The sequence below is a fragment of the Gekko japonicus genome, unplaced genomic scaffold, assembly GCF_001447785.1.
Source record: "Gekko japonicus isolate JY-2015 unplaced genomic scaffold, Gekko_japonicus_V1.1 scaffold1322, whole genome shotgun sequence".
In the NCBI taxonomy this organism is placed as follows: domain Eukaryota; kingdom Metazoa; phylum Chordata; class Lepidosauria; order Squamata; family Gekkonidae; genus Gekko; species Gekko japonicus.
The window spans coordinates 127,812-141,709 of record NW_015172044.1 but is presented as its reverse complement, the minus strand read 5'-3'; the positions used below and the strand labels follow the sequence as shown (position 1 = coordinate 141,709).

The window sequence follows — 13,898 nt, the reverse complement described above, 5'->3', positions numbered from 1 at the left end:
CCCCCCCCCCGTGGTTCCTGCTCATCGTATCGTTCGGATGAAGTCTGGGGATCGTAGCTATTCCTGCTTAGTGAATAAAGGGCTTACTGCTGCACCTGAAACTCCATCCGATGTGGCAGCGGTTTGGGGTGGGGGGTAGAAGTTTTTATCTCCAAAGAAGTCTCCGGTGCAAGAGAAAGGAAAGTGGGGGAGGCGGCGGCGGCAAAGAGCGGAAGAGCCAGAAGTCTCTTTGGGAAAGGGCTGAACGTTTTGGGTCCGGCTTGGACGTTGCTTGTCTGCGCAACAGGATGCCCCGTCAGACTGTGGACTCACTCCTTTGGGAGGTCGCCGGGAGAAACGGCAATTTCCCTGCTCCTGGGGCCTTTCCCAAGACTCACTCACTCCCTCCGGCAGAGTCCGCCGCGGCCTGCTGCTGGGCCGGCTTCTCCCTGCCCGGGGAGGCGGCCTCGCGAGTGCCAGCTCGGCTCTCTTCCCCGTCGGGCTCCGGGGCGGGCTGTGTGGCCGCCACCCGGGTAAGGCGCTGCCCCCGGCCGGGAACTAGCCGCTGCGCAAACTGCAGGCATCTTTCCCCTCCCTCCGGCTCTGATGGCAGGCAGGACAGCAGCTGGGGTGGCCGTAACTTGGAGGCTTGGGAGGGCCTGGGGAGAGCTGCGGGGGGGGGGGGGATCGTTCGTGAGCGCCCCCCCCCAACACCCGTCGCGTCTAGCAGGCACAGTTTCAGTGCACTAACCTTTCTCTCTTCTGTGTGTGTGCCTGCGTGCGTTCACAGGCAGGCAGGCAGGCGGGCGGGTAGAAAAACAGCCACGTGCGTGTAGGCTGTGCAGCTCTCCCGCGCCTCCAATACTTTACAACTGAGGGCTGCTGGGAGCGGAAGGAGCTGGGGCCCGGGGGTGGAGCTTAGCCTGGAAGCAAGCCCCCGCCCCCTGACTTCCCTCCCTCCCAGTCATCCGGTGAACTCAGTCAGCAAAGCAAAGCAGGATTACGAAAAACCCTCCACTTTCAAAGGTGGGGGAGGCAGCTGGGACTCGGGAGCGAGCAAGGCTGGCTCGAGGAACTGGTTGCCCGGGGGGGGCTTAGACCCTTGATAGAAATTTCGGTGGGGGCTGACGACCCCCCGCCCCCCCGCAGATTACGCCGGTGCAGGGAGGGGAAAACAAACCTGACCCAAAAACTGGAATCAAGAACCAAAAGGGTGAGGAGAAAGTCTAATGAAGGGCCAGTATAAAAAACCTAGTTAAACCTTATAATATACAAAAATACAAGTATTTATTAGAAAGACAGTTAAAAACATACATAAGGGCCCAATGAAAGCCTCGTAAAAAAGTATAGCCTAAACACAAGGGCCAGTACACATGACCAATGTTCCCTCTAAGCTGTGGAGTCTTGTGAGCAAAAATTCTACTTGGTGAGCTGCTGCCATTAAAGTTGTGAGGGAGCAATTTGGCTACTGCATAAATGAGTTTGCTCTGGAGCCCCATCCTTCCTGAGCTAAGACAAAAATGTGTGAGCTGGAGGCTAAAAAACTGTGAGCCAGCTCACCCTAACTCAGCTTAGAGGGAACACTGCACATGACGTTTCTTCCCTATTGGGGCCTTCTTCAGAGGTCAAAACAATATTGAGGTACACAAAACTTAAATACATATTGCAATAAGATAACCAATACGTGAATATTGAACCAGGAAGAGGAAGGTTAAGCAGCAAGATCTAAAGACACATGACAAAGTTGCTTGTGAGGCCTCAAAAGGTGAAAGTCATGTGTCTGATGCCAAATGCACAGTTGCTGTGTTAGAACATCTTCCAATTAAGGTCCAAAAAACACCTGTGTGGCTATCAAAGTCAGGGCTAGCGTGCCCTTAAGCAGTGAAATGAAGGCCAAGCATTTAAAATAAGGGGAGTCACTTAAAATAAGTGGTACACATTTCTCATATCTTAGTTACAGAGCCTGACACTTGAACGAGAATTGCAGACCACTCCGCTATTTTAGCTCAGTAGGCTCTAGGGTCCATCCCTGGTGATGGTTAAAACGGCAACCCCCAGGGTTACTGTGAACAAACGCAGGACACATCCATTTCATTTCTCTTCAGTGCTGTAGTGCTAAACCACAAGTACAACATGTGCCCCAAAAGCATCTCTTAGCAAAGTTGACACTAGCCTGCCCAAATGCTAAGGATGATGGGCCTTAAGTACTGTTAACAAATGTGTAAAAGAGAAGCTTTCAGCAAATGCGTGCTTTATTTTGTATTTTATGCAGTACACCAGCTGGAATGTCCTCTTCTATAAAGAACTCTGATACCCCTTTATAACTGATCACCCAACTCTGGAATCAGATGGAGATGGCATTACATGCACCCTAATACACTGATAGGGCCTTTCAGGATCAGAAGGAGAACTGGGAGTAATACAAGCTTGTTTAGTGTAGGGTGTGGAGGCGCTTCCTCTCCGCAATGAGTACCAAGCCTATCTTCTTCGTGGTCTCTGTGCTTCACACCAATGGGATCTAGTGCGCCTGCGCTGGATCTGCCGATCCAGCGCATGCGCACTAGATCCCATTGGTGTGAATGCACAGACGACCACTCGAAGATCACCAGTTACTGGTAAGCAACCTGTTTATCTTCTTCGTGGTCTCTGTGCTTCACACCAATGGGATCTAGTGCGCCTGCCGATCCAGCGCAGGCGCACTAGATCCCATTGGTGTGAATGCACAGATGACCACTCGAAGATCACCAGTTACTGGTAAGCAACCTGTTTTTTTTGTGCTTTCATGCCAATAAAGGTTTTGTGTGTGAGAGAGCCAAGCCAATTCAGAGCTCAGTGTGAAACCGAGGGGTACTGGAAGGAAGGAGTGGGTGGGGAAGGGACATACCGTCTTGTAGTCCCGATGGAGCTTGTTGTACTGCCACATGTTGGTCAGGAGGCTGGAAGCGGCTCTGGATGACTTCTCACTGTCAGAGCTAGAGAAAAAAAAGGCAGATATGCTGATATACTGCAAGGGCCGATCAGACCACAGGTGCCAACAATTACCCTTCTCCTTCATGCTCCTCCAGTGGGTATGATATGAAATACCTCATATCCCTATCAGTAAAATCTAAGGGCGACGTTGCAATCCTGTGCATGTTTACTTGGGTGTAAAAGCTAACTCATTAATTCTGAGTCAATATGAATAGGACTGGGCTGTTCCTCAGGATGAAAAGGTTCTCTGTTAACAAAGGGGCATGAATCACAGAAGCATGTTCAGCGTTTTTGCAGCGCCACAAAAACCACTCCTGCCATTGAGATGACTTGGGTGGAGACTCCAGTCCAAAGCTGGCTAAACATGTAATGAACAGACTGGCATAAAAGACGCGAGATATATTCAATCATCATGTCAGGATATTACTGATCTCAAAGTGTAACTGTAAATAACATTATTGTGACAATAAATACAATTAATAAACATTCATGAAGCAATTGTGATTATTAAGATACATGAAGTTATTTTGAGCGTTATAAAGTGATTCCTGACGAGAACCTCCGGACTGAGTTCCGTTTCGTCTCTTTGTCTGAACAAACCTTCAGTAAGGGTTTCAAACAGTCCTATTATTTTCCTAGCTGCAATTTCAGCATGTCATACAAACATCTTCAAGTTGAATTACTTGAGTCTTCAACCTTTCAGTTGTTGTTTAAAACGCCCGATGTAACGCGCATACTGAAGATGAATGACTGATTAACACTATTTGAAGATGTTTGTATGACATGCAGAAATTGCAGCTAGGAAAAGAATAGGACTGTTTGAAACCCTTACTGAAGGTTTGTTCAGACAAAGAGACGAAACGGAACTCAGTCTGGAGGTTCTCGTCAGCAATCACTTTATAACGATCAAAATAACTTCATGTATCTTGATAATCACAATTACTTCATGAATGTATTTATTGTATTTATTGTCACAATAATGTTAGTTACATTTTGAGATCAATAATATATTGACATGATGGTTGAATATATCTAGCGTCTTTTATGCCAGTCTGTTCATTACATGTTTATTAAGATGACTCGGGGCAGGGGCCTCTGCAGGGGTCTTGTTGTAGAAAAAGAGCTGCCGGAGCTCATTAGCATAACTCATTAGCATAACTTATTTGCATATGCCACGCCCCCTGACATCACCGGAAGTGACAGAAGGCCACACCCCCTGACATCACCGGAAGTGTGTCAGAAGGCCCGGCTACTTACCCTCCTGCTTCATCCTCATTCCCAAACGGAATGAGGATCGAAGCAGAGGGCGGGGTAAAGAAGGGGGCGGGGCTTCACCACGTGACCGCCCCGCCCCCTAGAGGTTCTCTTCCGGAGCTCCGTACCTGAGAGCTCCCCCCCGACTAGAGCCCTGGGCCTCTGTAATGGCAGACGGCTCGACCGACTCGTCCTCTGGTTGCGATAGCGGAGCTATGTGATTAGAAGATGTGCAAAACCAAAAGTGCCACTCGCTGCTCTCCCAGAACAGTAATGTCTTTCAGATGAGTGACATGTTCTGTGAGATCTTGGAGATAATTCACCATATGTTCATTCGTGTCAGGATTTTGTTTAGTGTTCCATTGATCACCTGCCTTTCTGACTGAGACTCAAGTTGGATTACAAAATATAAGCAACAATTCAACCAGACAGCATAAGACATCTGATAAACAAATCGGGTTCTAAGTCTAGAACCGGAGAGATAATCGGGGAGGGATTTAGTCTTTCTGCTCTGGCCGCAGAGGGGAACTGCACACTGGCCAAGAAACCTTGTCATGTTTGAAAGAAACCCTTTATATAAGCCTTGTGATAAGATCTGACAGTAAAGCCTTCCAGGTTAGTCTTGCACTCTGATAGGGATATCAGGGGGAAACTTGCCTCCTCCGCAAATCCGGCCCCTGCACCTTGGTCCCTTGACAGGAGTGGGTCTGACAGTTACATGGTTCTAACGTGTCCAAGCCCAACCACAGAGGCTTCAGAATGCAGAGCATGGGCCAGATTTCTCGCATCCAATTGACGATGTAGTAGGCGTGGACAGGGCTTTTTTTGTAGAAAAAGTCCAACAGGAACTCATTAGCATAATAGGCCACACCCAACAGGAGAAATCCATTAGCATATTAGGTCACCCCCCTGACCGTGCAGCTCATTAACATACCAGGCCATCCCCCCATGCCTTCCCTTGGCTTGCCCGGGCAAGCCGGCCCTTGGACAGGCCAGGGAAGGCACGGGGAGGCATTTAAATTCCTCCCCGATCCTTCCAGGGCCCGCCTTGTAGTCGCTGGGGGGGGGTCGCTCTCCAGGCCTTCCCTCTGTCACCAGCTGTAGTGGGCGTGGCCAACTCTGAAGCCAGCCGGAACTCCATTCCTGTGTGTTGCTGCCCCAAAATAGCCCTGGGCTTGGATGACAGGTGACCTAAGAACAGGTTCTAAATCTGCACTCATGGAAATTCGGCTAGGGTGCCCAGAAAATGGGAGCTGGGGAAGGAAATGCCTGGAAATTCCTACCTGTCCCTCCTCTTCTTGATGAAGAAAAGTTTACGCAGGCCATCGAAGTAGACAATGTCACGTGCGGCGATGGGGCTTTCCACAACCAAGTTGTTCAGCACTGCGATAATGTTGACAATGACGTCTGTCGGGGGCCACTTGTCGCTGAGGCTCCCTGGGAGCTTCTCAATCAAGTGGCTCACCACCTTGGTTGCTGCCAATCAAAAACAACACTGATCAGAGCTACAGAAGTCTCAGTAGACAGCAGAACAAAAGCGTTTATTTGGCCCGGACGGCAGCTCCTCCCCCAGAGGTCTCCAGGATCTGCAGAGGTGGCTTTTGCTGTTATTTCCCTACTGGAATGCAACTTACACATCTCATCCTTGTTGCGAGCATTCCGGGACAGGTTGCGAATCAGCCCTGTTAGTGAACGTAGCTGGTGATGGTCAGCGGTGCGGACTCTGTCCAGGACCGGGTTCAGGATCCTCTCTTGTTCCAAAGCTACTCTGCTGAGAACACCAGCCCACTGCAATTATGAGGGAAAAGGAGCTAAGACAAGACATCAGTGTCCAGCTTATGGGATTCCCATAGTGCTTACGAGGGGTCACTTCCTGCAGGAGCGCACAGGAGCGGAGCTCCAGCAGTAAAGAGCCCAGGGGACGGGCACATGCAACAAGCCCCACCCCCTGCTCCCAGCAGCCCTCAGTCAGAGCAAGAAGCAGCCAGGTAAGTCGCAGAGCCCCCCCCCCAGTCCAAAGCAGTCCAGTGGCACCTTCAAGACCAAGTTTTATTCAGGTACGAGCTCTCCCTCCTCTGCGAGGACAGATCTGCATGTCCCCCCCCCCAACAGCTAGCAATCCAAAACAGTCCAGTGGAGCCTGAGCGGTGGGTGTTGCCTTCTGACATACTTCCGGTAATGTCAGAGGGTGTAGCATATGCAAATAAGTTATGCTAATGAGCTCCTGCACCTCTTTTTCTACGAAATGACCCCTGGTCATTTTAAGATACCTCTGTAAGCTGGCTGGCCACATTTCTAAGTTTCTGTAGCACAAAAAGTCTAAGGGGGGTAAGAGGAACCTCCCCTCTCTTTTGAGTTGGAAATTTGGTCATGGCGGGGTACAGGACTGATGGTGAGCTTGTCCTAAAAAAAATAACAACTCCTAAAGCATCCCAAAACCTCTGCGTTAATATGCCACACATTTGGAGACTGCAACCGATGGCTCAACCCATTTCTTCCCTTCTCCAGGCCTCCTAGTCTACTTTCTTCTTTTCCATCCCTGTCAGGCTTGGCTTTGGAGGCCCAGTCGTGGGCAAGCAACTCTCCCCTCGCTTGTTGCTTTGTTCCCTCTTTTCTCTTCTACGGACCTCTCCCCCACATCTTTTGCAGGGAGAGCAGTGAACCTCTCACAACAGCCACTGCTCAGGTCTAATTGAAGCCAGTCAAGGTGAGTTGCAGAAAAGACGTTTAGGTCTCTTACCCCCACTCCCCGCACTATGTTCCGTGCGCTCCGTCTTACCCTTCTGTCTCCGGCCGTGATGTTCTGAAGCGCCCCAGAAGCGGCCTCCGTGGTGTGCTTGTTCAACTCACATCTCTGCAGCAGCCTGTTATAGACCCCTATGATCTGGGGGTTCCAGAGCCACTCCATCCCCTTGGGGTCCTTAGAGACTTCCGTGAAGGTCACAATATCTGAGTTCACGTAGAGCTGGAGGGAGGGGGGGAACCAGAGATACTGTCAGGTAGCCCTGTCATGGGTCTGGAATGTGGAGGGGTGCCCTCCCCTTTTCTGTCTCAGCTCTCCCTGGCTCACCGACTGTTCGCTATCTTATGCTTGACCTTGTAGATGCTCCAGCTGCAGTTTTACTCAGCTGGGAAAGTTAATGGTTTTTGCTTGCTTGCCTGCTTGGCCCGCGCGAGAGATGTATTCATTGGCTCATGCTTACGGGGGAGGGGGGATGTTTGATTCTAGTATAAGTCAGAGGCCCTCGTATTGGCGGCCATTCCTGACACAAGCTGTATACGTGTTCTTTAGTACTGGACTTATCAATAAACAGTTATCTTCTTATGAAGCCCTGTGTTGTGTGACCTGACTAAGGACCCCGACAGATACCATGCAACACACATTCTCTGAGGCTCCATCTCTGAAGTATCATTTCCTACTTTTCCCAGACCCAGCTGAATCACTGTCTCCTCCATCCTATTATTAACTCTCACCAATCAAGGTAAAGCACCAAGAGACGCTTACATCTCTCCTCCTGACGACAGTCTGTCTTCTTGGGGAGGTCAGTCTAGCAGCTGATAAACAGTTTCTGGGGCTTTATTTCAGGGGTGTGTGTGTTCTTGGGCTCAAGAATTTCCCCAAATGCCTGCTGTGTGGAGTTACTTAATGCTGAGGAAAAGTGCACTCTGCATATGGCCAGGAGCACTTTAGTCTGGCTCTTTCTTTATATGTTCCATGCTTGAGCCATGATGCTGGGAACAGATGCCTGGCACGAATCAAGCCATGCAGTTTTCTAAATCGCCTTGTTTGTGGGCTCATTTTGCCTATTCCTCCTACAAAATGGGTGTCATGGCTGCCTGCCAGTCCTTCTCGTAATGCCATTCGTCCCGCCCTTACCTCTCGGGCCTTCTTGCTCTGCGGGCTGAAGCAGCCCACCAGCTCGCTTGTCATGGTTGCCCCGTCATTCCTCCTTTGCCCTTCCAGTCGCTGGAGTGAGGAAGGCGGCATCTCGTCATACAGGCGGTAGGACAGATTGCGCAGGACACAGACTGCGTTTTCTACACTCTGTCAAGGGGCAACAAGCATAATTCAAAAATAAGCGTCATTTTTACAGTGCGTTTCCCACTGCAAAGCATTTCCTTTTTTCCCCTTTAGGCAAGCTTTGTGGGCTTTCTTCTGATTTTTAATGGATGACCTGGATTGCATTATAAAAAGAATATCATTTGGGGAGTTTAATAATGGTATTTTATGATTACTTTATTTTGTATTTGAATTTTGCTGCACGCTGCCTCGGACAAAAATTTGGAAACGCTCAAAATATAAAGTTTTAAATAAGTAAATATGACTTTAATATATATAGTTAATAATTTCTATTTTGTCTTTCCAATTTTTTTGCTCAAGGCAACTTACACCAATCCTCACTAGATTCAAGATGGGGAACTCAGGTTGCTTCAATGGCCTGGAGACACTCACACTTCATTCCTGCCAGACATGAAATGATGAACTAGAAATGATTAAAAAAAAAAAAACCAGACGCTCTGGCAGCTCGATCCTAAATGGCTCACTCAACCCGGCATCTCTCAGTCCGCAGAGAGCCTGGGCAGCCCAGACGCAGGAAAACATATCCATCACTGCTCTGTCTGGAAACTGGGTTGTTACAGACTCTCAGAGCCACCTCTCATATTCTTGGGAGATAGCGAAGAAAGCAAACCAAAGGTGTGTAACGGTGACACTTGTGGTGCAAGTCTCCTTAATATACATGTCAGCTGCCCGCTGGTTCCTGGATATTTTAAATTTATATCTGGAGAGCTAAATAAAAATGCATCTGATCACCTACATGGTAATAAGGGTAATTTCATATATAAGACCATTTTTTGGTACTTTTTTGTATTTTTAAAATGTGTGCATGTGTGTGAGTGTGTGCGCACCTGGAAGTCATGGCGACCTCTGCTGACTGACCCCTACTGGGGGCCTGGAAGATATTCAGAGAGGTGGCTGAATAAACCTTGCCCCACACCTCCTGACTGCTGGTATTACAAGGTCTCCCACCCAAGTACTTGCCAGAGTCAACCCTGCTTAGCTTTCGAGATCTGACAACATCAGGCTTGCCTGGGCTCTTCAGGTCAGGGCATTATATAAGTAGGGTTGCCAAATGTAATTTGCTTACCAGTGGGGGAGCGTCTTCTCGCTCCGGGAGCCGGCCAGGGATGTGCGCAAAGCGTGCGAAGCGCGCGCGCACCGTCGGAACGTCACCGGACGTGACGCACGACGTAGCACGTTGGGGCCGTGGCCAAGATCGTCGAGGGGGAAACCATATGGTTTCCCCCTCGACGATCTTGGCCACGGCCCCAACGTGCTACGTCGTGCGTCACGTCCGGTGACGTTCCGACGGTGCGCGCGCGCTTCGCACGCTTTGCGCACATCCCTGGCCGGCTCCCGGAGCGAGAAGACGCTCCCCCACTGGTAAGCAAATTACATTTGGCAACCCTATATATAAGACATTTTAGAAGCACACTGAGAATATTTTGAATGTACATCTAAAAATGTACAATGTGAATGCATCAAACACTTGTTTTCTATGTAGACACGGATGCTTGGCTGTCGCTGCCTGTTGAACAGACACCCGGCAGCCAACTAGGATTTGTCCCTACATAATGTGTGAAATGGCCTGTCCCATGTCTTCGGTGTGCTTCCCCAACACGTGTCTTGTGCTGAGAAAAGTAATGCTGAAAGTTTTCTCCTGTGTTTGGACTCTGGAAGATGTCCCTTGTGCCCCTCTCCAAAAAAAAGCGTGCATGCCACAACCCTCCCAAGTGCTTGTCCAGAAAGTAACATCCAGAGAATCTTAATTTTTCACGCATGTTTTGCCTTTCCTATGTTATATTTCAAGAAGACCATCTCTTTTGTACCTTCATCTTAAAAACAAACTAACAGAAACGGGCACCAGAAATGTCTGGGTTAGAATTCCTCAGATTAGAGCACCAGAAATGTCTGGGTTAGAGTTCCTCAGATTAGAGCATTGGGCAGAGTCTACAGACCAGCTTCTTCACTTGCTAAAACCCAGCAGATACAGGCCAAGCACTGTACTCGGTGCCAAGGAGAAGGCTGACCTTGTCTTCGGACTTCCCCACTTCCAGTGAGTTGTTAATATAATTGACCATGGAGTCCACTAGCCCGTGGCACTCGCGCATCTTCTGTCGCGTCTGCTGGCTGGCAGAGCTGAGATTCCTACAAGGGAAACACAAAGGAACCATTTCCCCTCAACGCACAAGGAACAAGCCTTCCCCAGCCTCTACTGTCACACCTTTAAGCCAAGCCAAACTAGCTTGCGTGCCCTTTCACTAATTAGAAAGTGGAAAGCAGGTAAACACCTAAAGTTTCTCAGACCGAAAGAGGCAACTTGTTTCCGGGGTGGTTTAGAGAATATGATCTTGACTACAGTAACTGTGAGGCCTTCTTTGTCAGCGGGGTCAGGGCTATTTTTGGGCAGGAACGCACAGGAACGGAGTTCCAGCTGGCTCCTGAGTTGGCCTCACCCAGCAGGAACTCATTGGCATAACAGGCCACACCCAACAGCAGAAACTCATTAGGATTGGCTACATTAGGGGTGTGTGGCCTAACATGCAAAGGAGTTCCTGCTACAAAAAAAGCCCTGGGTTTTGACAACAAACAAGGTAAACAGAATAAGAAGCAAAAGGTGGGTGTGGCTGGATGACCACACTTTTGGCAACACAGGGTTGCGGCCTAATATGCTAATGAGCTGTGGTGGCAGGGGGTGGCCTAATATGCTAATGAGTTTCAGCTGTTGGGTGTGGCCTGTTATGCTAATGAGCTCCTGCTGGGCTTTTTCTACAAAAAAACCCCCGAGCGGGGTCATGTAAAGAGAAGAAGGATGGATTTGCACTTTGGATGATACCCATCAGTAGAAGAGCCCTTTTCCCAACTGCAGGAACCACTCACATACAGCCTGACTGAACCTGTGCAGTGTGCTCATTAATAGGTTCTTTCCCCACCTGATTCTGTCTTAAATGTGCTCCAGTTCAGGGCTGCTGACTTTAGACAGAAATGAGTGATGTGCTAAGGACAGCCAGTGGGGTCTAGACTGTAGTGGTTAGCAGGGCTTTTTTGGTAGAAAACCCCCAGCAGGAACTCATTAGCATAACAGGCCACACCCAACAGCAGAAACTCCTTAGCATATTAGGCCACACCCCTGATAGCACAGCTCATTAGCATATTAGGCCACACACCCATGTTACCAGAGGTGTGGTCATCCAGCCACTCCCACCTTTTGCTTCTTATTCTGTTTACCTTGTTTGTTGTCCAAACCCAGGGCCTTTTTTGTAGCAGGAACTCCCTTGCATGTTAGACCACACACCCCTAATGTAGCCAATCTGAATGAGTTCCTGCTGTTGGATGTGGTCTATTATGCTAATGAGTTCCTGCTGGGCGTGGCCAACTCGGGAGCCAGCCGGAACTTCGTTCCTGTGCGTTCCTGCCCAAAAATAGCCCTGGTGGTTAGTGTGTTGGACTAGGATTTAGTACGCCCATGTTCTAATTGCCACACTGCCATGAAGTTCCCTGGGTCACCTTGGGCCAGTCACTTTCAGCCTAATCCTCACGGGATTACCAAGATACAATGGATCAGGGAGAACCATGTATATCACTCTCAGCTCCTCAGAGGAAGAGCAGGGTAAAAATATACTAGATTGACAATTAGAGAGGACTGTAAGTGAATGATTCTCTCAGGACTTTATTGCCGCCTGATAATATGCATTACTTTGGCCTGTCAAGCAGCTTGTAAAATATGAAAGGGAGATGTGCCCACATTTTTACAGTCCTGCTACTTCCCAGGATTATTCCACTAGGCACAGCCTTCTTGAACAGATGTCATCAAGATACAATGATCACAGAATACAGATTCCCCTCAGTTAGAAGAGGTAACGGGAAGCTTTCTCGGTACCTGAGGAAGCCAGTAGAATTGTAGAAGATTTCTGCCTCAGAGGGATTTTGCTGGATAACAGCCGCGCTGCCTGTGCCAGACAGAGGGATCAAAACTAGCTGTGTGAGCTGCTCCAGGGTGTCTCGGGCCAGGCGGTCCTTGAGGGTATCGCTGGAGGACAGATTCCAGAGGATGCCTGCAGAATTGTGGGGAAAGGAAATACAATCATCGCTGCATAACTAAATGAGGAGTGCACCTTGGCTTGTGTCGGAATTCAAAGTCCCACCTTGAGGGGCTTCGTGGGTAGGTGTGGCTATTCTATACCTGGGAGGCTGCCCTTTCCTCTCAACCATCATCACTGTGACACACTTGAATGGTGCAAATTGCTTCACAATCCTTCTCATAGACATCCTCACAAGAAACATGTAAAAGATGTTAAAGGTAAAGGTTCCCTTGCTCGAAAGCCAGTCGAGTCCGACTCTAGGGTTGCGGTGCTCCTCTCCGTTTCCAGGCCGAAGAGCCAGCGCTGTCCGAAGACGTTTCCGTGGTCATGTGGCCGCCATGACTAAACACCAAGGCGCACGGAACGCTGTTCCCTTCCCACCAAAATGGTACCGATTTATCTACTTGCAGTTTCTTGCTTTCGAACTGCTAGGTCGGCAGGAGCTGGGACTAGAGACGGGAGCTCACTCTGTCATGCGGCACACTCGGGTCTCAAACTGCTGAACGACTGACCTTCCACAGCCTGCAGTTCAGCGTCTTAACCACTTGAGCCACCGTTACAAGATGTTACAGCTGTTTAAAATATACAGGCCCCGATCACACGCAGAAGTAGCCGTGCGAGAGGCATGACTGCCAGGCGGATTTTAATGGCGCCATCACACGGGAACATCTGGCAAGCGTCCTGCACCCGTCGGCAACCCATCTCACTCCGCCGAAGATGTGGAGTTGACAAATACCTGGGAAAATGCAGTCTCAAATGGGTTGCAATCAGTGTTCCCTCTAAGCTGAGTTGGTGTGAGCTAGCTCACAGTTTTTTAGCCTCCGGCTCACACATCTTTGTCTTAGCTCAGGAAGGAGGGCTCCAGAGCAAACTAACTTATGCAGCAGCCAAACTGCTTGCTCAGAACCTTAATGCCAGGAGCTCAGAAAGTAGAATTTTTGCTCACAAGACTCCACAGCTTAGAGGGAACATTGGTTGCAATGGGCCGCAGACGGAGTTTCCCGTGTGATCGCTCCAGCGCGCTCAGGTTGCGTCACTGATCCCTCGATGGAGCGCGCTGGAAACACACGGCAAAGAAACAACCCCGATTCACCCGCCGCTGCGTCTGATCACGCAGTGGTGGGTCAAATTACTGCGGCACAAATAGGCTCGCTCCCCCCCACCCCTGCGTTTTCCAGCACGTGTGACTAGGACCACAGATAAGCAAATGAGTCCCAGTTCACAGTTCCAGTCTCTATGTGGGGAAACCACAAGAGGCCACCTTTTTGTTGACACAGAGACCAGATCTATAAATGCCCTCCCACGGCTCAAGGTTGTAACTTGCCGCATCCTGGGCTCAACTTACACTTAAATATGTTCGGGGCCTCAGGTGAATGTGGCTCATAGTACAAGGGTTCCATACTAAAAGGTGGCAACTCATCCTAGTGGCTTTCCTCTGTCATAATGGTCATGTGACTGAGGGAGACCCATGGTGTTCTGCACAAGGCCACCCAGGAAGCTGACGGCTGAACTCACACCAAAGTGCCTCAACGTTTCATCCACTAGTTCACACT

General features: G+C 49.4%; 1 protein-coding gene across 1 annotated transcript in view; it reads right to left on the bottom strand.

Moving 5' to 3' along the window:
* PKP3 (plakophilin 3) overlaps window positions 1–13,898 on the bottom strand; it is a 126,291-nt gene that overhangs the window by 2,976 nt on the left and 109,417 nt on the right. The window contains exons 7-13 of the mRNA XM_015420707.1: window positions 12,144–12,318; window positions 10,294–10,411; window positions 8,081–8,248; window positions 6,983–7,168; window positions 5,838–5,991; window positions 5,487–5,679; window positions 2,864–2,951 (exon numbers count right to left, since the gene is read on the bottom strand). Coding sequence (XP_015276193.1) covers window positions 2,864–2,951; window positions 5,487–5,679; window positions 5,838–5,991; window positions 6,983–7,168; window positions 8,081–8,248; window positions 10,294–10,411; window positions 12,144–12,318 — 1,082 coding nt within the window. The remainder of the gene's footprint in view (window positions 1–2,863; window positions 2,952–5,486; window positions 5,680–5,837; window positions 5,992–6,982; window positions 7,169–8,080; window positions 8,249–10,293; window positions 10,412–12,143; window positions 12,319–13,898) is intronic.